Here is a 17917-nt window from a genome sequence, read left to right on the forward strand (position 1 = left end):
TGAAAATTTTAGGGGGGCGTTACCCGATTATTTAAATGAATAAATGACTTCAAAAGTAGGCATATTTAATTTACATTGGTCTTCTGGGAAAACGGTAGATGGTTGATATGTTTTCAAACATTTTTCCAAAACTAGTTAGTGGAAACTAAAAATAAAAAACTATTTAAATTAAAGTTAAAACCTTAATAAATTATCAAAACAAAAAAACCTGTTGTACCCGACTAATTAAGGATGTTTGATGTCAATTTTTTTATAACTGGACAATATAAGACGAAAAGTAAGATTAAACTTTTTCGATATCTGAAGTAATTTTCAAAATATCGAAAATTGAAATTTTTTTCTATTATTTAGCTTTCGATATTTCGAAAACCAAGGCAGATATTGGAAAATTTTATTCTAATTTTTACATTCAGGAAGTTATAAGTTAAGAAGTTTTTAAACTCTTACCTTTCGCTAGGGCACTAAAATCTGCATCAATTTTGAGATATTATGGGTGGAAATAAACAGATTTTCTGATTTTCCATCGACGATTCCGAATAATGTCTATTAACAGTGTCTATTCAAAAATTATGTAGGTACTATGAAAGATATTTTATTTAGTACTATGCAACATTTTTACATTGAAGTAAAACAAGTTGTAATAAATAAATATTTTATTAACAAAAAAATACACATATTTATAAAAATATCATTAAATAGGCACACAATTATCCATGCATTAAACTATTTTGAAATATTATAACATAATTATTTATTAAAATAAGTGAATTTTTTTTTAAATTTTACAAATCCAAACCTCAAAATTTTCTTACCATAATAATATTCAAAATTCCAAAGTTCCTATTTTTATTGCGTTAAGTTGATTGGGGCTTTGTAAAAAAATAAATATTCATCAATGATACCAAAGTTTAAGTTAATTCACAAAATACTTCTTAAATTTTAATAACAATTATTTATTCTTAGCTTTTTTAAACAGAATTTGTAAGGACGTTTTTGAATTTTGTGAATCGGTTTTAAGATCGGCTTGGCCAGTATTATCTTAACTATAAATTCAGATTGACCTTATTAAACAATTTCAGTAATATATAACAAATTAGTAATTTCCTTAAAATAAGCATGGAAACTATAAAACTTGAATTTCTTCTAAATAGCAAGAGTGAAAATTAACAAAAACAGGATATAGAAGTTCTAAAAATTAAGTATATTTGTAATTAAGGAAGAATTAATTTCTAAAGTTTATACGAATTATTGTTATTTTTACAGCTTTACAAAAATAATAACAATGACTTAATGAATTTTCTTTCAATCTTAACCTTTGTAAACTAAGCGAACGAAGAAATATAAGTCATGAAAATGTTGGGTCTAATCCCAGAGATCTGGTATTCGGTGTTCATTTTTAGTTATTTTGGCATTATTTCAACATTGTTAGTACATATTATTATAAAATTATTAATATAATTTCCGTTTTGTACAATTTTTAAGCACAAAGCCTATACACGGTTTTTTGTTTTTATCTGAAATCAGAATAAGTAGCCTGAATTTAAATATCAAACTATTTATGAAATTAAAAATATTAAACCTCCCCAAGCTAATAAATATCAACACTGTGAAATTATGAGTAAAATGAAATTGTTGAAAGTTTTACGGGTGCTTTCTATACAAAGAAAATAACAAATCGTGTTTTACTCCATTCCCAAAAAATACGAAAAGAATTAGAAACTCTTTGAAGAGAATTTCACGTTCTTTCGAAAAAAATGTCTCATCTGGTTATCAGATGAAAATCGACCTTATACGTCTCTTGTACTAAATGAATTTGAACAGGAATATGCAAAGAATTGAATCCGTAATTTTTTCCCGCCTGATGCACCCGTACGTGCTTTACTATACAGTTTCGGTTTTTTTTAGTGTGGGCTCGGACATTTCGTTATTTGCAAATTTAATTATCACTAATACCGTGGGGCAGAAAGGATGCTTTGTTAAATGATTAATACATACTTTGTGAGTGGCTTCCTCTAAGCGAGTCTACTGAAATATGACGTTATCGTGCTCATTTAAGAACGCAGCCCTTTCGAAAATGGTCGCAGAGAGAAGTTTAGACTCACCAAAAAGAAGCCACTCACTCAAGTTTCAAGTTAAATGTAATTTAAACATAAGCAAATTAATTTTTTCCTAAAAAACGAGTTACATAATACTATGAGATATTTACAAATATTAGGGTGCGTTCTTATGAATTTAAAATGCTTATTTTGAAATTTTATTTTTTTGTGGATAGGTCAGGCTCATTATAATAACAATAATAATTCATGACACAAAATTTTTATAACTAACATTTAAAAAAAAAATTATTCAGTCTAAGAAATTCCATCTGAATGTAAAAATGGAATTTTTCGTCGTTTCATTGATCGTTTTAACGATCTTTGTGCCTTCCTGCGATATCGTCTACATGATACTGATAAATTCCCGTGCCATTCACCTTGAATGCAAACTGCACTTGAACTTCTTGGTGTTGTTCTATATCCACGATCACATTCAACACGACATCGTGTACCTTGCGGTAGTTTCGAACCTTCTTCAGCGTCGTTATCTAGAGTATCTGAATTTACTTCTGTTGTATTACATAATAATTGAACATGAAGATCAGTTATTGGAATATCACATGAGTTAGTTTCTGAAACAAAAGTTAGTTCAAAATTATTTAAAAATGTTGGTTTTAATTTAAAAAGTTGAGGTAAGGGCAATTTTAATTAAAAAGCTTGATTTTTTTTATATGAAGTTGGACTTAGTCTAAATCCATTCTGCAAATTTTTCGGGAATTGTCCGACTATTTAAATAAATAAATGACTTCAAAAGTAGGCATATTTAAGATTGGTTTTATGGAAAAACGGTAGGTATGGATGATTTTTTTTGCATAGATTTCAGTTAGAACAGTTCCAAAAATAATCAATGGAAATTAAAAAAAAACTATTTTAATTAAAGTAAAAACTTTAATAAATTATTGAAAAAAAAAACTCGTTGTGCCCGACCAATTAAGGATGGATGCAATAACAATTGACAATATAAGTAAGACGAAAAGTAAGTTTTTCTAAATCTAAAGTAATTTTCAAAATATCGAAAATTGGTGATTAATAAATATTCAAAATTTTGTTTAATTATTTAGCTTTCGATATTTCGAAAACCTAGGTAGATATTGAAAAAATTTTATTCTTTTTTTTCGTCTACATTCATGAAATTATAACAAAATTCAACCCTGAGTCTAAAATTGTCCTGGGGCTCGTACTACCTTAACACATTTAAATTTTTAATTTTTTAAAGTCTTTATTCGAGCATCAACAAAATTGGCCAGTAACTAACGATTAATGGTAGATCTTTTACGTTTTATACTTACTTTTTTTACAATTTGGAACGTTTCCAACCCATTTTAAATCGTCATTGCAAAACATTCCATTATCCCCATCTAGGATATGCGATGGATTTTCACATTGAAATTGACACTCAGATCCCCAATTATTTCCAGCATCACAATCCATTTTCAAGTTGGACGGTATATCAAATTTATCACATTGTTTAGTGATGACATTTACACGTAAATGACATATTTGTAATGATTTATTTAAATAATGAATTTCACCAACCAATGCATGTGTACCAGGTGATAATAAATCGCCTGGTTTTGCTCCATATATTGATTTGAAAGAGTATTTCTGAAAATATTACATTCATAATTAATTACCGATAATTCAAACTAAAATAAACTATTTATTAACACCTTTCCAAATAATAAATGTCTTCATGCCCAAAAAACTTGAGCGTCAATTTATTTTTGGTTCCAAGTGTTTAAAGTCTAAATATGGATGTATTATTCATAATTTGGCATAATATAGAGTACCTAATAGGGGATAATCCTAAGCAAAATTACCCATAAAATTGTAAAAACTAGACTTGATACCACGGCAAAATTAGAAAGTGAAATTAAAATTGATTAAAAAACGAAGAAGTAATAAGCAATCAAAGATTGCATTCAAAGTTGCTCATCTCCCTTTAGCAAAACAAAGTTTTATATGTAATTTCTATGGCGATACCAACGTATGAGATCACTAGCGAATACCTTCCTCCTTGTTTTATTAGGAATTTTAAACGTTCATATCTTGCTTACTAGTAAAAAAAAAAGTTAAAAACCATCTTTACTTTTTATTTTTTCCAAATTTAGTCCGATCCTCTATTCTCAAAATTTTGATTTAAGAAAGGAGGACAATTAACCATACTTCTGAAGAAGCGAGGAATTATTGTGAATAATTTCGATAGATGAAATATATTTCACTCCATTTTGTGTGATATATTTAGTTCTTCTTTAAAAATAGAAAAACAATTTTCAAATGATGCATTTCCTTGGGCTAATGTTACGCTAGGTATACGCTCCAGACGAAGAGAAGAATTGCCAAAAAATTAACAAAACAAGTGAAAACAAACAATTGACTGAGTTAACTGATGAAATATCTTGTATAGAAAGACTGGAAGAAGAAACTCGACCGATATTTTGGTTTTCGGAGTTTTTTCTATGAGACCACTAGTTGAAACTGTCTGCAAACTTTCAACTCTCAAGTTTGTATAGTTTTGGAGAAAATGGACACCAAAGTTTTGTCCTAATTCGGCCAAAAAATTTATTGTGAAAAAAATTAATTATCTGGGTATGTTGTGTTATCATTTTAAATTTAGTATTGTCCAGCAAAGCGGACGCGTTTGCTTAGTAAAATGTAAAAATAGAGTTAAACCTGCTTAACTTATTTAGATTATGCCTCCCTCGACGACTGGCTGTGAGTTTAAATATGTACTTACCGAATTCAAAGGACGGCCTAAGCAGGATCTTAATTTTGGTGATTCAAATAATACTTTATCCCGTTTTTTATTGGTTATTAGAGTTCTTTCCTCAGGACACATAACACAATGTTTTTTATGTTTCCTTTTATGGATTCGTGGATCATCATTTGAATATGTTGGATCTAAAGTTAATAAAATACAAATTTTTAAACTTGCCAAAATATGAACAAACTTAAATACCTACCACGTTGGCGATAATGCGATTGTTTTATTGGTGATGTTTCAGATGACCGTTTATCTAATAAATCAGCATATTTCCATTCATCACCGGGCTTTATGACTGACGTTATAATTTTATTTCGGTGTGCTCGAAAATTTCCTCTGGTTATTGGAACATTTATATTTGCGCCAATATGTGGTACAACTGCACGACCTTCTTGATGATATTTGTAGTAGCCACCATTCCAATTGGGAGGATATTCGTTTGGATTTAACAAACGACCCAGTACATTTGGCTGTGAATTTGACCTTTGTCGATTTTTTTGATTATGCTTATTTTTATGCAATGGTTTCGGATAATAACGCTCTAAAAATAACATGAAATGAAGTTATTATAATTTAAATTCTAGGTATAGCGATTTTTATACTCTTAGAATCAGAGGTTATTGATGGAAAATTTATTTTTTTATTATTAATTTTTTTAATTTTTTTTAACTTTTTTTGGTATTAATTAATTAATACCAAAATTTAAATGTAATAGGTTCACGAAAATGAATAATTAGAGACAAAATGTTCTAACAATTTTTTCGTATGTAAATGCAATCGCTTTACAGCGGCTATTACCAAAAAAATTTTATAAATTTTTCTCCAACAATCTTATTTAACGGGAAAATGATTAGCTTTCATTTTATTTTGATTATAACGAATAAGGTAGTACGAGCGTCAGGCAATTTTAGACTTAAAGGGTTGAACTTCATGAATGTAGACGAAAAATAAAAATACAATTTTTCTATATCTGCCTTGGTTTTCGGAATATCGAAAGCTAAATAATTAGACAAAATTTTCAATTTTCGATTTTTTGAGAATTACTCCAGATATCGACAAATCTTATTCTTACTTTTCCTCTTATATTGTCAAGTTAAAACATAATTCACCATCAAAATTTAAAAAAAAATTTTTAATTTGTGTCCCCACTACCGTCATACATCCTTAATTAGTCGAGCACAACGGGTTTCTTTTTTTGTTTTCAATAATTTATTAAGATTTTAACTTTAATTTAAATAGTTATTTTTTTGAATATCCACCGACAAGTTTTGGAGAAATCTATGGAAACCTATCATCCATCTACCGTTTTCCCATAAGACCAATGTTAAATATGTCTACTTTTGAAGTCATTTATTTATTTGAATAATAGGGCAATCCCTCCTAAAATTTTCAGTATTGATTAAGACTTAGTCCAACTTTATTTAAAAAAAATTAAGCCTTCTATCCAAAATTGCCTTGACACTCGTACATACTTAAGCAATCAACTTTGTGTGTTCTAACTGAAAAACTAATATTATTCACTTTTTGCAACTTGAATCAAATTTGAATAACTTTTAAAATGAAAGATATTTTATGTTCACTTTTATTATGGTATATGGAAGATTCATAAGGACAAATATCATAAACAAAATTAAATACTAACCTCTTTTATTATTTCTATATCTGTAGCGAGGAGGAATTCGATCGAAATTCTTTTCATGACTTCGTTCATTATGATCTTCATTATTTCTGGTATCTTGAGTGGGTGTCAATATTTCATTTGACTGAAGAACCATTCTGAAATTTAAAAATATTCATATAATTTATGATTCATTTTACTACTATTTTCTTAAGCAGTTTGGTACTAAGGCAAAGGACCCCGCAATGTAATAAAGGAAAATGGCTTTCTGTGAAACTTTTTCTAACCCACCCTAAAATGTTCTTTGGATCATTCTGATCAAAACCCTCATGGCCGCAAAACTTTTTAACGAGTAGTTTTCGAGACGAAAAGTTCACTGAAAGCCATTTTCCTAGTCATATAAAGGTACTATAAATACAATATATGAGCAGCTTCGATCGGCCGTTAAAAAGTTTTGTGACCAGGTGAACTTTTGTCGTTACTCAAAATTACTCAAAATTATTACAAGTTTATTTTTAATTTTATAACTATGGAATGTAAAAACTGGACAAATTGATAATCTAATGTTATGTATTCAAATATTTCAATAACTTTGAGTGCAGACCAAAATAATGAAAAAATTATAAATGCGAATTTTGCCAAGAAAATTGGTATATGGGCATGAAAAATATTCCAAGCATTTTCTAAAATATTTTTCGATAGCTCTAACCATATTTGGCGGTAGACAAAATTTTCAGAATCGTGTTCCCCTGTATGACTGTGCAAATTTTCAAATCGATATTCCTATAAATGACGAAAGAGTTAGGGTGTCTTCATCTTAAATGCAGCTCACTGTCTATTAGTCACTGGCAAAAGGTCGTTGTACAGACTTTTTAGAGCCATCCTGTATAATAGTGTAATAAAAACAGTTTCTGCAATTAAATTGTTTTAAAATTAAAAAAAAAACTGATTCAATATAATAAAATCATAAATAACATTTTTATATCTTTATATTTTTTTTAGGTGACAACTTAGTATATAAATGATGGTAATAAATTTTAATATAATATTGATCTGTATAAATAATAATATTAATAATAATTAATACTTAATATATACGAATATGAATACGAATTGTCTTAAATTGTATATTTATTGAAAAAATAATTAACGTTATTAGAACTTGTTTTAATAATATATTTAATATAAATATGCGCATTAATATTTATATTTATGAATGATTTATTTGGTTTCATTTGTTTTTTTTGCAAAATATTAATAATGCCTTGAAATTGGAATGTTATGGACATAAATCTTGTCTCCGTAAAAAACGTTAATAATGCATTTGTTTACAAAAATTGCTTCACTAGGGCATGTAAATTGTGACAGGTTGAAAATACGAAGAAATAAAAACAAGTAATTGAAACACATAATAGACCTTAGAATATTATGGGATAGAGAATATTCATGTATTTTTTAAATATTTTTAATTCATTGTTTACACCGTTATAACATACTATAAAATATAAATACTGTTTAAAAATGTTGTAATTAAGTGTAAAAAAATATTTAAAATAAATTTGAGATGTTTAAACGCAGTCCTTTTCGCAATTGGTGACAGTTCAATCTATAATTTATGCTTTAAAAAAATTAATTTATAACACAGAATTTACACATGTTATTATTAAGTTTTCTAATAAAAAGCCGTAGAATAATAAAACTCAATGTAATACAATACAAAATATAAGTAATTAATACCATACAGTATGTCAACAAGTCGGACAAACTACAAAATATTACGTCATGTTCGTTTTAAAATTTGAATGCCCGTTTTAGAACTTTGAATTTCTCCCACTGAATTTGTACTTTTATTAATAAATTTAAATAATTAAAAAGACATTAATTTCTAAAATAATGGTTTAGTTCAAATGTCCAGTCAATATAGTTACGGAAAAAAAAATTTGACCCAAATTTAAATTTCATGAATATTTCTCTATTAGAGCTTTATTAATAAGAAATTCAATTAACTAGGCACTTATAGCGAAAAGCATTGAAATACTCCGAGAATAAAAAAATAAATATTTTTAAGGAAAAAGTTGTTTCAATAAAAATTTTTATATCATTTATGGAAACTAAAAAAATAAATAAAATCATGAATGTTCAGACAGGAATTTGAGTAATTCATTATTACAATGAATAATTTAGTAATAAATTTGTCATTAAATATAATCTTGTAATTATTTATTATGGAGTTGTCCCCGTTTCTAGATCTATTTGCAAGACTGTCACCAAATTAATCACTGATAACATCGTTCCTAAAAGTATGCGAACTAATTCATACCAAATTTTTTTTTAAATAGTTTATTATCAAGCAGGTGTTTTGGAAAGAAAATCATTTATTTAGGTAAATTCAAAAATTCAAAAATTTATAAAAAATACTAATTAACAAATTTTTTCTAGTTGGGCGGGTAACAGGTGTTTCAGCCATTTTCATTTTATGATTTTGTGGTGTTCGGCGGGGTGTCTTTTTTTGTCATGGGCTTTTATAGAAAATAGGTTTCTATTGTAGTCCTATTTAAAAAATAAAACTAAAGATACAAAAATCGAAAAAATCGAAAAAAAAATGTTGGCTCCGATTTCGATAAAACTCTGTTTATAAGGTTATTTTGACTGATAATTTACAAAAATCGTATTTATATAACGATTAGGAAACTAGTTTCGGAGATATCGATCCAAAATATGGGATAATGGGTGATATTTCAAAAACTATGCTTCCAATCATCAAATGAATACGATTTTTGAATTTTTTGGGTCAAAATTACCTTATATACTAAGTTTTATCCCAATCAGAAACCATAAATTTTTTTCGATTTTTTGGAATTTTTTTAAGGGGTATCCCTTTACAAAAATCGAAAAAATCGAAGAAAAAATGTTGGCTCCGATTTCGATAAAACTCTGTTTATAAGGTAATTTTGACCCATAATTTACAAAAATCGTATTTATATAACGATTAGGAAACTAGTTTCGGAGATATCGATCCAAAATATGGGATAATGGGTGATATTTCAAAAACTATGCTTCCAATCATCAAATGAATACGATTTTTGAATTTTTTGGGTCAAAATTACCTTATATACTAAGTTTTATCCAAATCAGAAACCATAAATTTTTTTCGATTTTTTGGAATTTTTTTAAGGGGTACCCCTTTACAAAAATCGAAAAAATCGAAGAAAAAATGTTGGCTCCGATTTCGATAAAACTCTGTTTATAAGGTAATTTTGACCCATAATTTACAAAAATCGTATTTATATAACGATTAGGAAACTAGTTTCGGAGATATCGATCCAAAATATGGGATAATGGGTGATATTTCAAAAACTATGCTTCCAATCATCAAATGAATACGATTTTTGAATTTTTTGGGTCAAAATTACCTTATATACTAAGTTTTATCCAAATCAGAAACCATAAATTTTTTTCGATTTTTTGGAATTTTTTTAAGGGGTACCCCTTTACAAAAATCGAAAAAATCGAAGAAAAAATGTTGGCTCCGATTTCGATAAAACTCTGTTTATAAGGTAATTTTGACCCATAATTTACAAAAATCGTATTTATATAACGATTAGGAAACTAGTTTCGGAGATATCGATCCAAAATATGGGATAATGGGTGATATTTCAAAAACTATGCTTCCAATCATCAAATGAATACGATTTTTGAATTTTTTGGGTCAAAATTACCTTATATACTAAGTTTTATCCAAATCAGAAACCATAAATTTTTTTCGATTTTTTGGAATTTTTTTAAGGGGTACCCCTTACAAAAATCGAAAAAATCGAAGAAAAAATGTTGGCTCCGATTTCGATAAAACTCTGTTTATAAGGTAATTTTGACCCATAATTTACAAAAATCGTATTTATATAACGATTAGGAAACTAGTTTCGGAGATATCGATCCAAAATATGGGATAATGGGTGATATTTCAAAAACTATGCTTCCAATCATCAAATGAATACGATTTTTGAATTTTTTGGGTCAAAATTACCTTATATACTAAGTTTTATCCAAATCAGAAACCATAAATTTTTTTCGATTTTTTGGAATTTTTTTAAGGGGTATCCCTTTACAAAAATCGAAAAAATCGAAGAAAAAATGTTGGCTCCGATTTCGATAAAACTCTGTTTATAAGGTAATTTTGACCCATAATTTACAAAAATCATATTTATATAACGATTAGGAAACTAGTTTCGGAGATATCGATCCAAAATATGGGATAATGGGTGATATTTCAAAAACTATGCTTCCAATCATCAAATGAATACGGTTTTTGAATTTTTTGGGTCAAAATTACCTTATATACTAAGTTTTATCCAAATCAGAAACCATAAATTTTTTTCGATTTTTTGGAATTTTTTTTTTGTCATGGGCTTTTATAGAAAATAGGTTTCTATTGTAGTCCTATTTAAAAAATAAAACTAAAGATACAAAAATCGAAAAAATCGAAGAAAAAATGTTGGCTCCGATTTCGATAAAACTCTGTTTATAAGGTAATTTTGACCCATAATTTACAAAAATCGTATTTATATAACGATTAGGAATTATTTTATATCGATTTTTAATGACTTTTTTCTTAAAAATTTGTACGGATACCTAAGCTGAAATTTTAACCACATATTCTTTGAGTAAAAGACTACCTACAAACAAATTTTGAGCCTTTAAATCAAACATTGTTGTCATGCTCATACATCCTTAAACACAATAATTATAAAATGCACACCTTAAAAAATAAATAAATATACACATACTTACTAACAAATCTGTGATAAAAAGACGATTTACATCTTTGAATCATACCGCGATATATGTATAATATTAATCTGACAAATTAACTTTTTTTTATTAGATTTATATTAATTAGTATAACACATATTTATATAAATTATTATAACACATACGAATTAATTATGTCAATGGCGCCTTACCGATTCATATCTGTTTTCCATTGAGGTGTTTCTGAATCCACTGTGTTACTGCTTGTGCCTAGAAGAAATAAATTTTTTTTAAAAGGTCATTTAGATGAATGGATATTATTAATTATAAAGATACTATCGAAAGTTAAAAAATTTTATCAAATTGATCAATTAACATTGATAAGTTTTTATTAAAAGATTAATAAAGAAGTTGAGATTTTATTCAAGAAATTTAAATTAAAATGTACAAAGATATGTAAAATAGCTTTAGGATAATTTGACGAATAGGAAATTATAATATAATATTTTAATTTTAGATTTTTTATTATCAATGGCTATTTTTGATTTGAAAAAGCGATTTTCCATATTAAGGTACTGGAACCATATTTAAGCCCCACTTAACTTCAAAACGCCATAATGTCTCTAAGTTAAATTTTTTTTCCTTTATATTCCCACGAGTAAAATAATTACTTATTCCCTGGAGGTACTCGACCAATTTCAGTTCGGGTTTTACTTCCTGAACCAAATGTTGGTGTCAAAGACTTGAATATCGATAACCAGGAAGTGAAAAAAGTGGTTCGGGTGTATTAATGATAGTGAATCAACTGTTATAAATGAATACCGACTCTGAATGGAGAATTGGAAAACTGAAGTCAATTCATCTAATCGAAGCATGCGAAGATTTGTACCTTAATATAAAAATGTTCTTACAAATAATGACAATTCCTCCGGGGAGCGTAACTACCGCAGAGAGATCGTTTTCTATACTTCGCGGGATAAAATCTTTGTTGCGTGTCTCAATGGGACAGCGAATATTGGTCGGGCTAGCTCTTCTAAAGATCAGGATATCGATAAAATTGTGAATGCTTTCGCGAAAAAAAGAAAGCTTGAATTTGTGTTATTTAAGTAAGGACCTAAATAAAATTAATTTGAAGTTGTAAAAATTTCATCAAAATTTGTTCAGTAGTTTAAAGTCTAAATTGTGACGACAATTGATGTGCAAACAAACACACATTTACTTTTGTAATTTTTGTGAGCTATAAAACTAACATCTTACAGATTTATGATTAAATTAGTAATGTTCGTTTCACGGCCTTGCCCACTTGGGCAAATACACTGTACAAAATCTTCGGGACGTCATATATCTTGTAAACATCTCCTTTGTAGGAATGAACTATATCGATCATGAGCGAGTTCATACTCCGATTCGCATTTGGCTGATTTTCGGGTGGCTGTGCCATGCCCATCATCTTTTTTAAGGACTTGATCCACGCCTGCCGCTTATGAACATTAGAAATATAGCCGGATATTAAACTTGATAATTTTTTTTTAAATTATAAATAGATCTTTGTTTTAAAAATCATCTAATTTTAAAAAGCTTAAAAGTGCATTTTTGAAGTAATTTATTTTAAGATGACACATATTTTTCTGTTTATTAATAAATATATTTGTAATATTTTAATATAATTATTATGGGTGGCATCTTTATCAACGAAGTGATTGCAGTGAGAGAAAAAAAATGACTACTCATTAATTTGTTAAGATTAAAAATAAAACATGTAAATAATATTATATGTTAATTGATAAAATCAAATAGGTCTAACGCTACTTGTTGCTTGGCTTGCTCATTATAATAAAAAATAAAAAAGACATTTTAAAAAATGTGTTTGTTTATTTTATTTATGGCAATATCATGACCTAATTTCATAAAAAATATGAATTTTGCTATTTTTCATTCTTTCAAAAGATCAAACGATTTTAGTTGAAAAATGAATATTAATAATGTGTATAATAATAATAATATTTATTGATAAATAAAAATATTTTAAACAATTTATCATTTATTGTCAGATGTAATCTTTTAGTTAAAAATTGTTTTGAAAATACCATGTGACAAGTGCAAAAGTATATCAAAAATTAAGAAGCTGAAGAAATAAAGTATCATCGTTAATTTGATTCCATAAAGATACAAAGTTGCTAGAAATAAATATCTACATATATCAGACCTAAAGTAGGAATGCAGTACTTTCTTGCGCCTAACATATTTTTATCTCACCCAGAAAATCTCGCAGACTATCATAAAACCAAGAAAGCATGTACATAAGGAGTTCTAATCCTAACCCCTAAGTCTTCTACCGATATTATATAAAATTAAAAAAAATTATTTCTGAGGAAGTTTTGACGAATTTTGGAAGAATTCCAACTTGTTCCTGATCGAGTATTTTCCACAAGGACGTGTATCGGATCATCGAATAAATCTTACTCTTTATAAAATAGATGAGGTAATTAACGGACAGTTAGATGAATTTATTGAGGCTTTAATTGCAAATGATGAGGCTAAGAAGTTTTCAGATATATAAAGGGTTCATATGGGTAAACGTAAACTATTGAAAGAATCGAACATATCGAAAGAGTATTCAACGATCGAACATGTTCACAGAGTTGTCAAAGGGAGGAACATTGATTTTCAAAAAATGAAGACATTATTGCTACTTTCGCAGATGATACTGCAATTCCAGCATCACACTTGAATCCAAATGTAGCACCGGATAAACCATACTTTGTATACTTAAAAGCCAGCGGTTTCGGAGAACTGATAAATATTCATCAGTATTAAGCTCGAAAAATACCCTTGGCCAGTGTTCTCCAAAATTACACAAAAATTTTATTTTATTATTCCGTGAAAAACGTGAAATTTTAAATAACAAATCTAGGATATCGGATGGAAAAAAACCTTGAAATTTCGATTCAGCGACCCATAAAATACCTAGAAAAATATGATAACTCACCCACTTCCTTCGAAGTGTATACTAAACTGCCCTAAGTGCTATAAGTATTCGTATTTTGTTTTATATTATAGCCATAAAACTGAATACTTAATTTCAAGTTATTTAAAACAGGTTTCTTGGCCCTTATAATTGTGTTAAATTTTGTAGTATTTTATTAAAACGAAAATTGTACATTGAGAGTGACGAATAAAGAAAAATGTATTCCAATAATTTTTCAACAGGCTTTTGTTATTATAATAATCATATATATATTAATTATACTCTGTAAATATAAACAAAAGAAATCTAAATTTAATAATGATATAATTTTACATTGTGTTTAATAATAATTATTATTACATATGAAATGAATAATTAGGAATCTAAATTGTTTGTATAATCATTATTTAATTCTGAATCATTTGTTTATGCATAATATACTAAAAAAATATGCGTTTTTAATTAATTATATGCAAGATGTTTATTAATGTGCTTGAAAAGCTTGTGCAAATTATTTTTTTATAATACATTTAAAAAAAAATCAAGAAATCCGACTGCGTTAAATAAAAACTGAAAAGTCAAACACTTTTTAATTAAATATAGTAGTACTTAAAAGATGTTACAAAAATCGGCTAATAAAGGAAAATGAAAGAAACCGCTCGCATTTTGCTAAAAACTCATGGAATGTGTTTCTTAGGTGTCAAATATTATTAGTAACGCATGAGTTAGTCGCGCAAACGTTTCTATTTGTTAATAAACAATAAATTTTTAATTTAATGAAACGATCAATGTTCACTAAAATAAATTAATAAGTAGGCAACTTGTATGACGTAAATGTTAAGTGTTTGTCAAATAATCGAAAACTATTATACATGTCTAACGTATACGTAATTCAAGTTGCCTATTTATTAATTTCACTTATACATAAACCGTTCCATTGAATTAAAAATTTATTGTTTATTAACAAATATAAACTCTTGTGCCACTAACTCACGCGTTATAGTTCTATCAAACTAAAGTGGCACTGAGCAAGAAAGAGTGTAGATATGTGTGCACACACATATATATCTCTTTCGCAGTGCCAGTTTGGTTTCATAGAACTCTACTAATGATATTTGAGACCTAAGAAACACATTCCATGAAGTTTTAGCAAAATAAAAGCAGTTTCTTTCATTTTCCTTTATTTGTAACATCTTTAACTGTACTATTGGTGTATATTATAATTAATTTTATTAACAAACTCATCTTCAATAAAATATATTTCCATTAAAACAGGTTGCACCACCTATTTACAAAAATGACACATTAATTATACAGTTTATAGTGTTGACATTATTCACAGAAATAAAATAATAATGAATAAAATCAAGTTTTAAATAAAAATTGAAAAGTACTAAGTAATAAAATTTCCATTTAATAATAATAGTAGCTACTAGAGTATAAAAATTGAAAGTTATTACATTTAAATATAATTCATTAAACTGGACTTTATCCAAAAGTGATCGTAAAACTGCTTGTAAACCGTTGGAAACTATAAATTGAAACATCCCCTTCAATTCATTACATTTTTGTTGTTAAGATAAATATCTGATCAAATCATAATCTATAGAGAGAAAAAAATCGGTCCAATAGTGGTTGAAGTCTGGATGAAGATGATTAAGCATTGGGTCAAGCTTAGGCCACCAGAATTTAAGAATCAAAAGGCTTCTAATTATTACTCATCTTCATCCAGATCTTTTTAAAACTTTATACCTTTAATTTAAACATATTTTGATTCTGAATTGTTTAATTTCTACTTCTAACATATTTGTGTAATATAAATTGTCTTTATTTTAAAAGCTATTTGGATGTTAAAAATGGTCTGTATACACAAAATTTTATAGGCCGGGTGCCTACGTGTGTATAGGTCCATCGTGTGACTCCTTGGTATGAAAATTCCTCACGGGGCAACTAGTATCATATATTAGCTGAATAATAGTTCTTAATAAAAATAAAGAATGCCTGGCAAATAGTGTAAGAGCTAAAAATTGTTTTTATCCACGGCTTATTATTTTCGAAAATTTTTTGTTTGCTACTTATTCTGATGGGGTTACAACTATTTCAAAGAGAATGATGTTTCTGATAAAAAATTAACAATCTTTGTGGTAAATATTTTCTCGAACAAGTTATCTTATCAGTTATCCACACCTTGAAGTACGTTTTACCGGTTATCAACAAATTGAAGCCTTTAACACATTGAAACTTTTTTACAAGTTTAATATAAAATCATCAAAAAACTTTTATATTACCGAATAGATGTTAAAAATAATAAAACACTGTTATTATTTTTTATTACCACATGTCAAACAATATTAGAAACTTCTCCGTGTAAGTAAATCTTTTCTCAAATTTTGAGCCTTTACTTAAGTTTCATAGGATGGTAGAGGACATCGAACATACATACAAATTAAATAATGCTACTTTGCAAATTAATTTTTATTTAAATTATTTTGTAATAAAACTTTAATATATTTGAGAAAACTGTAATTTTGAAATAAAGCGGCGCCAACGATATTAAAAATAAGGAAAATTATTGTCAACTTCAGAATAAACGTCCGTGTCTCTTAAAATTGAATAAAATATATTCTAATAATTACCTAGTGTCAACTCAATAGATTTGTAAACAATTATTCTATAAAAACTGTTCAAAGAGAAGAGATGAAATATTTTTAAAAAATTGCCAATATTAAACCAATTAATGCCGAGAGTGTCTGAGCTAAAAATGGTATGGAAGTTACCTCGAAAGACAGGAAGATCATCTTCCTTCAGCCCAAAAAGTTTCTACAGGTGACTGGATCTTTCGTGACCTTCCGAAGATCACATCAATTTTTGAACGATTGTCCTTACCAATGATCATAACGTATACTACGTCAAATATCAAAGACTTCGTTCGAATCGCTTGCACGAATAGTAGAAGTTTAATAGTAATCTTTTGACATAGTAACCGATTGTGAAAAATGGAAAAAGTAGGGTAACCACCTTCATTATGCTTTATTCTTTGAGTACAGAATAGAGCTGAAAAATTTTTCTTTTCAATACGGTTTTCTTTTTGTTAAGAGTTTTTTTTTTATTATTTATGTAGTTCTTTGTGATTCCCTAATTCAAAAACATCATCGTGCAAAAAACTAAAAAAAAAAAACGCTTTGAACTAAAAAGTAGAATATATATTCTTTAAATTCAAAAAAATCATTTTATCGTAAAAACACATGGGGTGCTCTATTTCAATTATTGTAAATATTTTATAGACAGATTTTGGTAAAATTAAAGCCACTATACAATATCTTAAAAAGCACCCCACGCTTTTTTACGTTAAAATGATCAGCTCGTTATAAAAACGTGTTTATTAGTTTTTTAAACTATTATTTATTTTGTGTTTTTTGGTTTTATATTTATCAAAATTAAGTATAAATATGGTGGAAGCGCAAGTAAATGTATATATTTTCAGATATGGAAATAAATAATCCGGAAAATCCTGATCGAAATAATCAAATAAACTTATTAAATTATTGTATTTTCATTGGCCTTTGATAAGTATGCCAAATTTCGAGCTAATCCGACACTTAAAGAAGGTCAAAATTATGTTGAAAGTTTCCGTTACTTATTAACACACGCATAAAGCTAATAAGTGTGTTAATAAGCAAAATTTCGTGTGCACAATAAAAAGATGCTTGATAAAAGAAGAA

At 27.5% G+C, this 17917-nt stretch overlaps 1 protein-coding gene across 2 annotated transcripts in view; it reads right to left on the reverse strand.

The window, feature by feature from the left end:
* Positions 1 to 801: 801 nt before the first annotated feature.
* The window catches only part of LOC123297489, a 32827-nt gene continuing 15711 nt past the window's right edge, over positions 802 to 17917 (reverse strand). The window contains exons 2-7 of one of the 2 annotated variants that reach the window (XM_044879163.1): positions 11440 to 11497; positions 6503 to 6636; positions 5060 to 5401; positions 4834 to 4997; positions 3386 to 3701; positions 802 to 2668 (exon numbers count right to left, since the gene is read on the reverse strand). In XM_044879163.1, coding sequence (XP_044735098.1) covers positions 2352 to 2668; positions 3386 to 3701; positions 4834 to 4997; positions 5060 to 5401; positions 6503 to 6636; positions 11440 to 11497 — 1331 coding nt within the window. In that variant the 3' untranslated portion in view covers positions 802 to 2351. Of the gene's footprint in view, positions 2669 to 3381; positions 3702 to 4833; positions 4998 to 5059; positions 5402 to 6502; positions 6637 to 11439; positions 11498 to 17917 lie in introns of both variants that reach the window. The other variant, XM_044879164.1, reaches the window with a different exon arrangement.

This window comes from Chrysoperla carnea, chromosome 4 (assembly GCF_905475395.1).
Source record: "Chrysoperla carnea chromosome 4, inChrCarn1.1, whole genome shotgun sequence".
In the NCBI taxonomy this organism is placed as follows: Eukaryota; Metazoa; Arthropoda; class Insecta; order Neuroptera; family Chrysopidae; genus Chrysoperla; species Chrysoperla carnea.